This window comes from Peromyscus maniculatus, chromosome 14 (assembly GCF_049852395.1).
Source record: "Peromyscus maniculatus bairdii isolate BWxNUB_F1_BW_parent chromosome 14, HU_Pman_BW_mat_3.1, whole genome shotgun sequence".
Classification (NCBI taxonomy): domain Eukaryota; kingdom Metazoa; phylum Chordata; class Mammalia; order Rodentia; family Cricetidae; genus Peromyscus; species Peromyscus maniculatus.
In genome coordinates, this window is record NC_134865.1 from 44,326,159 (window position 1) to 44,340,803 (window position 14,645).

Here is a 14,645-nt window from a genome sequence, read left to right on the forward strand (position 1 = left end):
CTGGATATTTCCGTTACAACCACTGGATGGCATCAGACATTAGCAATCCGCTAACCAACACAGAAACACTAATGCTTTACCAGATCTCCTCTGGAATTTTCGATGAAGAGTCAAATCTCCTAAAGCTGCCTAGGATGGAAAAATAACACTGAGTTTGAATGTCAAAGAATTTGGTTTTGAAACTTATATTTTGTTTTTGCAGACGTTGCACTCAAGGAAATCTTGTAAGATTTCAGCACTCAGTCAAGAGTTGTAAAAACCTGAAGTGCCTGCCGGAAAGCTGTGTTTACTAGAATATGCAGTTCAGAACTGAATTATTTATCAGTGGTAGTGCAGTCTTTGCTTGATAATAAAATCATCTCTTCTACCGACCATTTAAGCCCTCAGCAAAACCCTGCCCTCAAGCATTAGCTGTGATTAAGAAGAGACCAACATTATCAAGACAAAATCTTCTGGAAATATTTCCTTGGGGTCAGCAGGTCACAACCTGCTTAAGCAGCTGGAAAGATGGCTCGGCAGTTAAGAGCACTTACTGCCTCACTTCCCAGCACCTGGGTTGGATGGCATACAAGCCCCTATAACTCCAGCTGCGGGAGATCTAACGCCCTCTTCTGGCCTCCGAGAGCATTGTAGTCTCATGCACACATCCACATATATACATATAATTAAAAAGTAAAGTTATAAAAAGTAAAATATCGGCTAAGAAAGTAATGAGTGATTTTCTATGAGTTTTTATTATATGAATGATGTAATATTGTGCATATTGTTAAGTTTAATGAATTACTGTTATTTTTTCTGAGGCAGGGTGTCACCAATTTGTCTAGTGTGGCCTTAAACTGACTCTGCAACCCAGGCAGACTTTGAACTTGCAATTCTCCTGCCTCATGCTCTCAAGTCTCTGAGAATACAGGTCTGCACTACCAGGCCCAGCTTTATACCATTTCCTGGAACAGTAAACCGAAGGGACCCTATCGGCTCATCTCGAAATCCTTCATTCCCTCTCGGAGTCTTTTCTTCTCTTATTGCACTGAATTTCTCCTTCCTGGTTCTCCTCTTAGTTGTCAACCTCTTTTCTGATCTTTTGTTGAGAGTTCTATTGGGGTCAGCACATACTAGCTGTGGTCCAGAGGTAGCCGAGGCTATACCTCATGCTGGCAGCTGACGGTGGTAATGTACAAGTCTCCGAGGTGGTACTGCTTTGAAGGCATCAAGGAGTCATGGAGAGCAACTGAGGATTAGCACCATGAGAGGACATGTGGTGCATGTACTGCCTCAGTTCAAGTTAAAGTCCCAGGACTTAAAGGGTCATGGAGAAAATTGAGGCGTGGTACCATGTAGCAGGGTCAGAGTCCCTGAAGAGAACCCTGGAGAGGCTACTGATGAAAATGTGGCCCAGTTGGGACAGAGACCCCAGCAGTTTGGAGATGCCAGTACCACAGGAAGACCACCAAGGGTAGCCGCAGCTGTGGATTGGAGCTGGCCTGAGCCCATGAGGCAAGCTGTGTTCTGTGGCAAGCCCTTTGGAGCCTAGATGATGGTGAGGCCCAGAAGTCTGACACCTTGTTGGACTTTTGCTTTGCTTTTATTTGAATGTAACTGGACCCTGGCTCTTCCTTCTTGGAGTAACAAAGTATTTAACTTATTTTTTTTTATTTTACAGGACCACACAGTTCAGAGACTTTTGAACTTGGAGACTTTGGAGTTTTAGACTATGGCTATTTTAGAGAGGCTTTAACTTTGAAAGGGGTTTTGGGTGTTTTAGAGAGACTCAACTTTTAAAGTGTTTGAATTTGTAAAGACCACCGGACTTTTAAAAGTTGGAATGTTTTGAATTGAAATATTGAAATTAATATGAAATCCTCTGATTGAACAAGAAAGAAATGGTTATAGGTTAATAATGTGTTTATGTATCAAGTCAACAAGGGGTCAATTGTGTTGGCTGCATTTTGTTAACTTGACATAAACCTAGACATTTCCGGAGAGAGGGAATCTTCATTGAGAAATGTCACTGTAAGATTGGTCTGTAGGCAAGTCTGTGGGGGAATGTTCTTGATTAGTGATTGATTTGGGATGGCCCAGTGCATTGTGGGCAGTGCCAACCCTGGGCAGGTTGTCCTGGATGGTATAAGAAAGCAGACTGAACAAGCCAAGAAGAACAAGCCAATAAGCAGCGTTTCTCTATGGCCTGTGCTTCAGGTCCTTCCTCCAGGTTGCTGACCTGAGTTCCTGCCCTGAGACTTCCCTCAGCAATGAAGTATTACCCGAGAATTGTAAGCTGAAATAAACTCTTTCCTCCTCAAGTTGCTTTTGGTCACGGGTGTTTCATCACAGCAATAGACACTGTGAGATACTGTTAGTATAATTTTTATTTATATCTGAACTGTTCTTTAGATATTCTGGAGTCTTGTCATTTCCTGGCCCTACCCAAGTTTTTAGACAACTCTATTTAAAGGGACAACTTGGCTGTTCATGATCCCTGTCTCCTTCATGATGTGCCACATTTAAATTCCCAAGGGCCAAATCTGACCCTTGGTCTAACTCCAGCGTCGGCCACTAACTATCATGGTCACCTAAATGCAATAATCCCCCAGATCGTTGCCATAAAAATTGTTAGTAACACTCATGGGCAGTTTTCCAATAGTAAACACACACACACACACACACACACACACACACACACACACACACGCACGCACGCACGCACGCACGCACGCACGCACGCACACAGAGAGACAAGGAGGCCTAAGGCCTTAAGCAGTAACATCTACCTTTAGATTCATTTCCTTTCCCTTGTAAACATGTTTGTGTCTGTTCGTGATTACCATGTTGGCAAACACTGAGATATCACTTAGGAGATTTCGGAGATCAAACATCTCCCTTTGATGCAAAGTAAGTCCTATACATCAACCTCCCAGATAGCTCCAGTCCATCCACTGCTCTCCTTCTTCAGGGCCATTCCTTCCTCTACCATCCACCACCATCTCACTCCTGCAATAACTTCCCAATTGTCTTCTGTCTTCCAACTTGTCCCTCCCCAGACCTTCCTCCCTACACCACCAAGATATAAAAGTGCAACCAAGTCGCGTCTTTTCCTGACTTGAAGCTCTTTCATGTCTGCTCAGAAAGCTTGGGAAGGACCTAACTCAGCACACGGTGTGAGGAAGAAAGGGCGCCGTCGGCCCACCAACCCCTTTCCGGGCACGGCCTTTGCCATCATTTCTTCTCCATTCCTAGAACATGCCTGGCACTGCCTGTCTTTGGCATTTTCTGCTACCTAGAACTTTCTTTAATCAGTTCCTGCCGTAATTGACTCCTGTCATTTCTAAGACCTTCCCTGACCTTCATATCTGTCAATAAAGGCCACCCTGGCCAGGTACTCTCTCATACCACTCTGAAGATTTCCTTTTCAAAGTCTGCGCCTCTCCTCAGACCATACTCCAACTCCCCCCCCCCCAAAGGATGTATTCTCATCTGCCTTGGTTATAACTATATTGTTTGTGTTACACATGTGTGCCGTATTAGTGGAATCAAAAGATGAATAGACAAATGACTTCAGAATGGCTGGCATATCTTGGAGTGAAATTTATGCTGCCTGAATTTCAAAAGTGTTTTGTGCAGTCACAAAGATAATCTCTAGAAGTATAGATGGTGCCTATGGGTATCTCAATGTTAGTGGAAAGGGAGGTGAGCATTCTAAAGGGGCGAGGAATCCCCTGGAGCCTCTTTTGGCTCTGGAAATTAGAAGTGTGTGACGTATGTCCTCTAAGCCATGTAAGTGAAGGTGGCTTGTATGAGGGACAAAGAGCCTGGATGGAGTCATTATTTATTGGAAGAATTGAAATCTTTGCTATAAGTGAACTCTTTCCATGGACAAGTTCCAGACTGACTTGAACCCATCTAAGTAGCTAGTCCACATCCCTTCCATGCCCAGGCCAAATTTACTAATGAGTTGGGCTTATTATATCTCAAGATTTGACAGTGAAAAATTATAACAGTACAAGAACCATGCCCTGGAGAAGAAGATTTGAGACTGTCCTATAAATAATAAATGTCAGAGTCTACCTCAATTTGGAGCAATTTTATCCATGGCTGAGAAGGATATCTCCCCCAGAACCCTGAAGCCAATATTTTAAAAGTATCCATCCACATGCAATTTGAGCAATGTTAACTTTGTGTATCCTTCACAAGGAAAAGCCAATAAATAGAAGTTAACAGATGGAGCTGGCTACTGGCAATCTCATTCCAGGGATGTTCAAAGGAGAGCATCTTCTCTCATGGGAAAGCCTCATAAAATTAGCTTAGGTGCTCAGAATGGTCTACAGTGGGAAACTTGATGTCTCTAAGTATCTGTATGGTGATGGGCATCATGATTGTCAACTTGATTGGATCTGGAATAAACCAAAGGACACTCTTCTGGGTGGGTCTGTGAAGACATTCCCAGGAAAGATGAACTGAGTTAGGAAGACCTTTTATCAGAGAAAGCATCTTCCAGCAGAAGCCTAAATATGAAGAAGTCCAAGGAAAGGCAGGGCTTCTTGCTTGCCTGCTTCTGTTTCTTGTTGTTCAGTGTCTATCCTGCTGATGTTACTCGCATTGAAACCAAGTTTCTTCAGCCCTTCCCATGTGATCTTGACTAGCAGCTCTCTAGGAACCCTCCTCCCCTTTGGTGACAGATCAGGACTGCTGAGGAAGGCGGGCTCTTGACCTGAGCTGCTCCAGGTCTCGGCCTCCTCAGTGTGCAGACAGTCTTTGTTGGACAACTCAGTGCCTAGGGTGTATGTCACTCTAATAAATTCCCTTATGTAATACATATTGTTCTTCCCCTCTGGAGAACCCTGACTGGTACAATGGCCCACGCGGACACAAGAGCCAGACTGCATCAGGCAATGACGGGTCCATCTTGATGAAAACTGACACAGAGCAGCCACCTGTAGTGGATGAGGGTCGGGCCTCCGGCTGATGCTGAAATTTCTACTGTGAACGGAAGAGACTTTCCAAGAATCTTTAGGGCCCGATTTACTAATGCAGTCTCACAGAAGTAAATACGTATGGTGACTTTATTAGTTTTAGAATTACAAGAAGAAAAGTAAATGGATCGTGTTGATTGGGGTTCTCTCTCAGATACTGTGGGACAGAAACAATCTGTGGTGCGACACTGAAAAGTGACAGCAAAAGCGCCATCAACATCTGGCAGGTGAACATCCAGTCTACGTGACGAGACCCCCATCTGGTAGCCGTCCTGTGAACATCGCCCCAAGAAAGAGACAAGCTTTTTTCTGCCACAGTTTCCTTCCAAACTCAAGGCTGCGCAGCTGGTCCCATGGAGGGGGAGGGGCTGCAGAGGTCTGCCCCCAGGGGACAGGATAGGAGCTGTTCTAGCCAGAGGTTAAGCATGATATGCTGAGGCATATGTTGATTGTTACCTTGTATATGCTTATTTTAGTGGTGTTTTCAGATATTAAGGCCATTCTGGATTATTTTGGTGATAGTCTTTTTTTTTTTTTTTTAAGATTTACTTATTTATTTATTATATATACAATGTTCTGCCTGCATGTTTGCCTGCAGGCCAGAAGAGGGCACCATAACTCATTATAGATGGTTGTCACCACCATGTGGTTGCTGGGAGTTGAACTCAGGACCTTTGGAAGAGTAGCTCTTAACCTCTGAGCCATCTCTCCAGCTCCCTTTCGGAGGAAGAGTCTTATAGGCAAATAATACTGCAGACAGCAAAGTGTTTATAATCGGGTCAGTGCTGAGTGCTTTGAGCTTTACCTCAGGACAAATCGCTCCTTAGATCCAGACTCCGTGCCTTTACATGAACCCTTTGAATCCCACTGCATGCTCATGCCCCTCTCTCTGTCCATGGAATGTTCCTCTCAAGACTTTTATTATTAATTATCAACAATGCTGTGTGACGGATACTCCCATGTGCAGTTTGATCAATAAGATATACTTTCACATGGATCTAAAATCTATCTTATAACACATGCATCTGCCCGTTATAGGATTTCAGAGGGATGAAGTCTTTGCAGTACCAAAACTGTGGCTATTTGAGTCTGCAGTAGCTGTTATGAGACTATCCTCTTAAGCCTTGTTTTTGGCTGAGCTAGATAGGACCCGGGGCTTTATGAATGTCTGACAACCTCTCTACCTCTGTGCTGCAACCCCAGCCTTAAGCAAGTTTCGAATATGAGTTATAATCATGGAGGACGAGAGGAACTCAAACAGCATCACTCCATCAGCTCTGGAAGGGAAAAGAGAAGGAACGGGGAAATTCTGACAAATAATGTGGGTGTGATGAACACGGGAAGTCTACAAGTTGCCCAACCATAGTGAGGAAATGGACGTGGAGCTCAAAAGAGACGATTTCTCCAAAGCAAGAGACTGGGCAGTTACCACATAAAACTCATTAGTTCACGGGGAAGTTAGCCCTCGGATTGAGGACCTGAAGGGGGAAAAAAAAACAAGGACTCTGGAACCCCTCAGCAATAGTAAAAGGGCAATAAAAGATTGGAAAAGAGGCTGACAAGTAAGACAAGAACCAGGAAGGAGAGGAAGTGAAGGATCTCCAGATGAGCTGAAAGGGTCCCTTCGGTTTACTGTTCCAGGAAATGGTATAAAGCTGGGCCTGATAACACAGGCCTGCTGTATTCTCAGAGACTTGGGAGCATGAGGCAGGAGAATTGCAAGTTCAAAGTCTGCCTGGGTTGCAGAGTCAGTTTAAGGCCACCCTGGACAACTTGGTGACACCCTGCCTCAGAAGAAATAACAGTAATTCATTAAACTCAATGAAACAATATGCACAATATTACATCATTCATATAATAAAAACTCATAGAAAATCACTCATTACTTTCTTAGCCAATATTTTACTTTTTATAACTTTACTTTTTAATTATATGTATATATGTGAATGTGTGCATGAGACTACAATGCCCGCGGGGGCCAGAAGAGGGCGTTAGATTCCCTGGAGCTGGAGTTACAGGGGCTTGTAAGCCAACCAACCTAGGTGCTGGGAAGTGAGCAGTAAGTGCTCTTAACTGCTGAGCCGCCTTTCCAGCCCCTCAAGCAGGTTTTGGTTTGTTTGTTTCTTTCTTTCTTTGTTTTTGTTGTTGTTGTTTTGTTTTTTCTTATTTATTTGCTTTTTAAAATTGAAAGTAGTGTTTTTTTCATACAATATTTTAAAGACTGATCAGGACTATGCCATTACTTTACTAGAGAGGACAAGAGAAAATAGACAACAATGAGAGTATGGGTTTGGCAGGCAGGGAGTGATTATTATGATTTTCAGAATGGCCTTAGGTGGGACCGTGACAGCTAACTGCTGTAACTCAGAACTCACCTATCCTCATGAGTCACTTTGGGTGTTCAAAGTTTTGTTGAGGATTTTAAAATTAGTCTTTCATTTGCACATTCCTGAGAGTTGAGGTAACCTTGCAGAAATGGAAATGGATCTCCCCCTTTGGAGTCTGGGGGCACTAACTGTCCTGGAGGTGTGGAGGGGAAGAACACGGAACACTAGGAGGGTGGGCCTGCACGGGGGGGGGGGGGGGGGAATAAAACACAAACAAAGAATGATCTTTTATCTCCATAGCTGCAGTCACACTTGGCTTAAGCACCAGCCTCCCGGCTAGCGACAGTGATTAAGAACAGCCCAGGGGAAGCTTGGCAGCACACAGGCTTTCTCACCTGCTGAAATGGAGCTGCTAAGACCAGAGGGAACCTCAAAGCTCAAATCACCTTCTGGTGGGGATGACTCATCCGCCCAGGCCTCCGGGGCTTAGCTTCTCCAGAGTGGTCTTTTCATATAGTGCAGCTGAGCAGTGAATTTCAGTGGGGGACTAGATTTCAAAGGACTCTTCAGTGCAGGAGAGGGCAGGGGTTACTCACCCCTGGCACCCCTCCATCTTTTGAAAAGACTGCCGCTCCCTTCTCTTTAGTGTTTAAACTTGGCAACAGAAGGCCTAAGCTGCATGGGGCAACTTGTGCGGAGATCTGAATGACACTGAGTTGGTCGTAAAAGCGCACTGAGCCCTGGCATTCAGAACTCCCAGCTTTACAGGTCTTCAGCAGCTGTCTGGTAAGTCAGCCCCAGCTGCTTGTCTCCCAGATTTCCCGGGGAAAGAAATGGGCCTGTAAATTTCACCATTCTCTTCAGGCCCAGACTCACTTATTTGGGGAGATAAACGTGTTTGAATAGCATCGTGCGCGTAGTGACTGTTTCACACACACTGGGGACTCGAGTGGAGCCATGCCTGTTACATGTTACATGATGTGGACACAGGCGGCATGGCTCTAGCCCCAGGCCCCTGAAGGAGACTGAGGCTGTTCGTGCCAATGCTGCTGCCCACAGCTCCTGCAAGCCACGGGGCTCTTCCCTCCCCCAGGCAGAGTGGTGGGAAAATAAGCTAAATTAGTTTCAGCCATCACCAAATGAGTGCCCATTCTTACTCTTACATTTGACTTCCAATATCCTCCCCTTGCCCACACATAACATCCTGAAAATTCTGGAGATAGTAATTTGGCTAATCAATAGTCAAGAGGCTGGGACTAGTACTCATTGGCCCCGGGTTGATCCCCAAAATTTCAACAACAACAAAAATCCTTTATCTTGGCCACCATGTAATATGGTTGTCTTTTTATTTCATCCCTCCAGGTCCTCCCATTCTAATAGGATAATTCTGTTTCACGTGTTGGCTTCCAATATATAATAAGAAAGATTTTGTTCTCTGTTTTTGTGTGAAATACTTTAGGTTAGCAAAGGCATAGCCAAGAGGGTAGGTATGCCTTTGAAATCATTTCTCTTCAAAGAGCAAAATGCCTGTAAAGAAGCAAACAGTAGAGAAGGTGGGTAGGTGTGGACCTCGAGTGGAGGCGTGGAGGCGTGCCTTGAGAGGAGGCAGCGCCCTCATGGAATCGTCTGGTTCTTTTTTTTTTTTTTTTTTTTTTTTGGTTTTTCGAGACAGGGTTTCTCTGTGTAGCTTTGCGCCTTTCCTGGGACTCACTTGGTAGCCCAGGCTGGCCTCAAACTCACAGAGATCCGCCTGGCTCTGGTTCTTTTAGCCCTGAAATCCATGATGAATCTACCGTCAGGCTCGGTGGGCAACTCCAGATGGCGAAGAATCTCCTTTATACCCGTGAATTCTAGATTGTAAAACACCAGACTTCTCTCAGTTGAAGACTTTCTCAGAGGGAGACCCTAACGGCTAGAGTAAAAGAATTCTAAATTATAAGCAACTTTAAAAATTATTGAGTCATGTTAGGTGCTGCTAGGGGACAGAGAAACTGTGGAAGCAATTTTGTTGTTGTTGTTGTTGTTGTTGTTGTTGTTTTTCGAGACAGGGTTTCTCTGTGTAGCTTTGGAGCCTGTCCTGGAACTCCCCCTGTAGACCAGGCTGGCCTCGAACTCACAGAGATCCACCTGCCTTGACCTCCCGAGTGCTGCGTGGATGCATTTTGGGTCCCTATCTTTGCTGATTATCTAGACCTCAGAAAACAAATCTCTCCCTCCTTGGGTGTGAGACAGAATGGAGCCAAGCTCCACATGGCCTGTTTAGGTAAAACTGAGCTAAAGGCAGGTTTAGGCATGAGAAAGGATCTAGCCACGCCTCATCTTTAAATAGGTAGAAACCGGAAACAAGCCTGGAAGGTTCCAAGCAAAGCTTTCCTTTTCCACGGAGAAGCCTGCCCTGAAGAGTTGGGTCACCAGTTCAGGTCCCAGGAGCACACAAAACCCTTCGTGATTGGGGCTTGGGGCCAGGGGTCCAGTGCCACTGAGGTCTGTTCCCCTGCTTCCCTGCGGATACCTCAGGGCACCCCGGGAGGACTATGGCGGGACAACCCTGGTTGGACCAGAAAAGCTGCCCCATTACCTTTTTGCTTATTGAAGAAGGGCGGAAGCGGCACGAGGCTGGGACCCAGCGTCTCGGGACCCTTGGTGGCCTCCGGGCTTTGGCTGGAACTCTCGGCTTCCTCCTTAGGCTTCTGCTGCTGTGACGTGGGCGGCTCGGGGGCCGGGGCTCCGTCGCCCGAGGACGGCTCCGGGCGGGATGGGAGGGCAGCAGGGGTGAAGCTGAGCACCGGGCTGGGCTCCGCGGGGCCCTGGCGGCTGGGCGCCCGCTCTTCGGCGGCGGCCCGAGTGCTGGTCTCCTCGCGGATGGCGTCCAGGGCGCCTGGCTTCATCGGGGGCGAGTCCTGCTCGCGCTTGGGGCTCTCCTCGGAGGCCGAGGAGGCGTCGCACGACTCGATGATGAGCTCGCTGTCCAGCTCGGCCTCGCGCTCCTCCCGCAGGATGCTGTACTGGATGGACGGCGAGGCTGGAGAGGGGGGCGGGCCCGACACGTGGCCGAAGCTCACGTAGCCCGAGGGCAGCGCATCCTCGGAGGCCATGGGGTCCTCGGACACCAGCTCAATTTCCGAGTCTCCGGACTCCGCACTGCTGGCCTCGTGGTCCAGGGTACTAGGGATGGTCGGCAGCCCGGACCTGGCCTTGGCTTTGGGTCTGTCGGCCACCTGGCCCACCGGCCTTGGACTCTCGGTGGTAGTCTCATACGACAACCCCTTCGCTTCTTTAATGGCAGCGATCAGCTCGTCCTCGGAGACACTGCCTTTCCCCTGGGACTCCGCAACAGATGGTTCTGTCGTCCCACAGAGCGAAGAAGAGGCAGAGAAGCACACACACGGACAGACAGATGGACAGAGAGAAAAGAAATAAAACAAAATTCCATTAGGGGAGATGTTTTGTCGTTGCTTGAGAAACACACATCTCATTAGTACAGAAATAGTCTGTTTCCAGGGCTTTGCTGGAAAGACAGGCCACCTAAACTAAGGCTAATTACTGTTGTGGCCCAATTAATCAGTGTTTTACGTACCTATCCATCATAATCAGCTTTTTTTTTTTTTTTTTTAATGACCCTGCCATTTCTTAGCAACAGAATCTTGGCTGTATTTGTCTGTTTGGATGCACCAGATTCTAGAAGTTTTAATTTTTGATTCCTGAGGGACGGAGCGGGGGTGGGGGGGTGGGGGGAGAGAGTTTCTCAGCTTTGGAGATTTCATCAGATAATCAAATGGATAAATATGCCTAATTGAGTTCACCAACATCAAGAAATAAGAAAGTTATGCTTCCCTCAGTGCCCATGGCTTCTCATGCTTGCTCTGTTCATAAGAGAAAACCAGCTTGGATGGACTTCCGAGCTTTACATTTTCCATAAGAATGTTTTTACTTTTAAAGCCTACAATTCAAAGGTTTTGCCCATTTCCCCCAGTGAATCCTAAGGATTGTCAGCTCTGCCATCCCATGGGACTGTAACTGCGGCAGCTCATTGTTGTGTTTCTCCCCAACCCGCTCCTGAAATGACATCAACCTAGAGTCACCCCAGTCCCTGGGGCAAGTGTCTGCTCTCAGCCTGATGTTCCTCCAGATGGCCTGGAGGCCACACTGGCAACCCTGCTGAGCTTGGCTGCTGGCATCACCATGACAACAGTGTTCAGGAGTTTGCTACTGTCTTGCCATAGAGCAGGCAGGCCTTTATTCCTGGTGTCTTAAACAGCCATCTCCAGACCCCATGTGGCAAGAACTAACTGTCCAAAGCTTCCTCCAAAACATTGGGGTCACTGTGGGGTTCTGGGGAGGCAAGAGGAGCAGAACTGCTATAACTACATCATCTGTGACCCTAGGATTCTGTAAGAACCTGAAAAATATTTTAGGGTTTTTAAATGCTCTATAACACAGGACCAACTTTACCCTACACATCATCCATCTATTAAGCAGGGATGTTTGCCGCTGTTTATAACCTCATGGTAAGGGATCACGACACACAAACAATATGTGTGAAAATAAGTCAAGTGCATAGCACGCTAGATGATAGCAAGTGCTGCGAAGGAAAAGCAGAGTCAGGTAAGGGAGTGAGATGTTCTGGACAGGGCAGGACGAGGGTTCAGCTGTAAATAGGGAGGTCAGATGAGGCCTCTGTGAGAGGCGGACCTGGATTTAACACTTGATTTCCAAAGAAAAAGTGTGCCAAGCAGTGTAAAGGCCTGGAGGTGGGAGCCACAGTGATCTGGAGAAACTGTGATGTCTGAAAGGACTTGTAAATAAGGGGGGGGGGGTGACAGAAGAGGTAGAGAAGGGGATGTGTCAGAGCTCAAGAGGTTTTTAACCTGGGTAGAGAAAGCAGTAATTGGAGCAGAAAAATAACGTTCTCTGTGTTGTGTCTCATAACAACTGCTTCTCCTGAAGACATACGGTCTGAACAGGTTATACTTAGGAATATATATGGATAGACAATAAGAAATTGTAAAAAAAAAAAAAAGGTCATGAATTTGAAGGAGAGTGGGAAGGGGTATATGGGAGAGTTTTGAGGGAGAAAGGGAAAAGGAGAAATGTTGTAATTATATTAATCTCAAAATGAAATTTAAAAAAGCAAAACAACTGCCTCATTCGCTCAAGTTTTTTGACAATTTCTATTGTATTATCTCAAACCACTTTCACAATGGCTAGCTCTCTTCAGTAAACCACGTGATTGGCTCTTTTCTATAATTTTGAACAAAATAGCAGTATAAAAGTCACATCCAGTCACTTCTCCATGGTGGGCTGAGAATGAGGAGGGGGGAGGGGAGGATCAAAGCTGTCAATGAAGACAGGGTCTGTGCCTTCAGAGCACAGTGGTGGCATCAGCTCCGCCCCGCCTGTGAGCATCTGCTGGGTGACGGGCACTTTGCATATGGCGCTTAGGCAGTAAGCATCTGTCTATATCGCTACACTCGTGTTTCTCTCTCTGTCCACTTTGGTCCAGTCCTATCGTTTGTCTCTATTCTGCACATTGTCCAGGATGCCTTTCTTCCACACTGGTTTCGGGCTATTTCAGCCAATAGGAGAGGGTGAAGGAAGGGAGATGTCGCAGTGTTCCTAACTCACCGTATCTTCTGAAGCTCTAGTCCTTAGTGGGTTTCTAGAATCCTCTCTTCCTCCTCTGCTGGGTCCAGGGATAGTAAGGCTCCCTAACATTAAAGTTTCATCATTATCTATTGGCTCTCTTAACATCTCTATACCCATGTAAACATCACTGTCTCTGTCTCTTCAGTTACCACCTCTGAGTGTGTTACTGGTGTCCTGGCAGAAATGACCTGGCTTGAATCTAAACTTGTGTCTTTCTGTTTCAAATGCTTTATTTCGTGTTCCCCATGATGTCCCTGTTTCAAAAGGAAGTAAAACCTGAGATGGTGACAAACCAGTCACAGTTTGGGAATTAAGAGAGGACAGGTGGTTGGATAATCACATGAAAAAGAATGAAGCCAGACCCCTGCCTCATTCTACACAAAACCTTTATTTCAAATAAAACAGCCTAAATAAGAGGTAGTTACAGCCCAATATCCCTCATAAGTGGATAAATTAAATGTGATATGCTCTTACAGTGGAATATTCTTTGGCCTTAAAAAGGGAGAAATACCAAGAAAAAAGGGGGGAAATATGGATGCAAGATAAAACATACCTCAAGTTAGTGTGCTAAGTGAAGTAAGCCATGATGAACTACATTATTATATAAAATGTTCAGAATAAGCAAACTCATAGAGATAGAATGTAGGGTGATGGTTTCAGGGAATGAGAAAATTCAAAGGCAACCAAACAATGTCCAGGATTTCTTTGAGGTTAACAAAAACACTCTAAAATGAGGTGATGGACGACAACATACAAAAAAAAAAAAAAAAAACACACACAGCAATGCACAGTTTCCGTGGCTGAGGAATAATGTTATTTTTTTTTTTAATCAAGATGAGAGGCTTGAATTTGGTCTCTGCTAATGGAACTACCCGAGTCACAACAGACTAGACCACGAGCAAAGAAAGTCTAATCATAGCAAAGACATGCATACCAAGCAGGGAGTGGCTGTGTCAAAACTTCAGTTGAAGTATTGCAGGGAAAGATCTCGGTGATAAGTCTGGAAAGGTGAGCGGGCCGCTGGCCCCAGAAAGTGGTTTGAGTCATGATCTTAATGGTATTGTGGATGATCGAGTAAGTTCAAGAGTGAACGCAGAATGATCTGCTAAGGAGATAGCACAGTAGCTCAGGGTAAAAATTAGGACAACTAATGCATTTGGGGGACCACTGTGAGTATTGCAGCTTAGATAGAGAGGTATCCTGGCAGCGGGAAGCCAAGGAATAGCACAAAGTCGCACCACACAACAAACCTCACACAAGAGATTTATTAAGAGGGAAAAAATCTAGGAGGGTGGCTGCCTCTGCTCGGGTGAGAAATAGCAGCAAACTGAGAAGGATACAGGGCTAATCTAGAGTTTCTTGGGAAGGGGTGGAACTTTTCAGAGTGGAGCTTTGCAGGGTGGAGATTGGTGGGATTTCGTGTCCAGAGATTGGGCTTTTTACTCTGTAAGATGGAGGCATGGTTCAGCAGTTAGGGCAGTTAGAGTGTTCTGTGGGTGGAACCTGGCAGTTGGAGGTCCTTGGGGGAGGGGCCTGACCACTCCTGTGACTCGAGGGGCTTCCAACCACAGCATGGAAAAAGAAAATTCAAGAAACACTGAGGTGTTGTGGAGTATTTGCACACTGTGTGAAGATGTATTTGCTGTGATTAGTATAATAAAAAGCTGAAAGCCGGGCGGTGGTGGCACACGCTTCTAATCCCACT

General features: G+C 45.9%; 1 protein-coding gene across 3 annotated transcripts in view; it reads right to left on the reverse strand.

Annotated features, from left to right (window-relative positions):
- The window catches only part of Rtn1 (reticulon 1), a 221,432-nt gene that overhangs the window by 86,149 nt on the left and 120,638 nt on the right, over positions 1–14,645 (reverse strand). For 2 of the 3 annotated variants that reach the window (XM_006990726.4, XM_076550857.1), the window contains exon 3: positions 9,873–10,637. In XM_006990726.4, the coding sequence (XP_006990788.1) occupies positions 9,873–10,637 (765 nt within the window). Of the gene's footprint in view, positions 1–8,605; positions 9,145–9,872; positions 10,638–14,645 lie in introns of those variants that run through there. The other variant, XM_076550856.1, reaches the window with a different exon arrangement.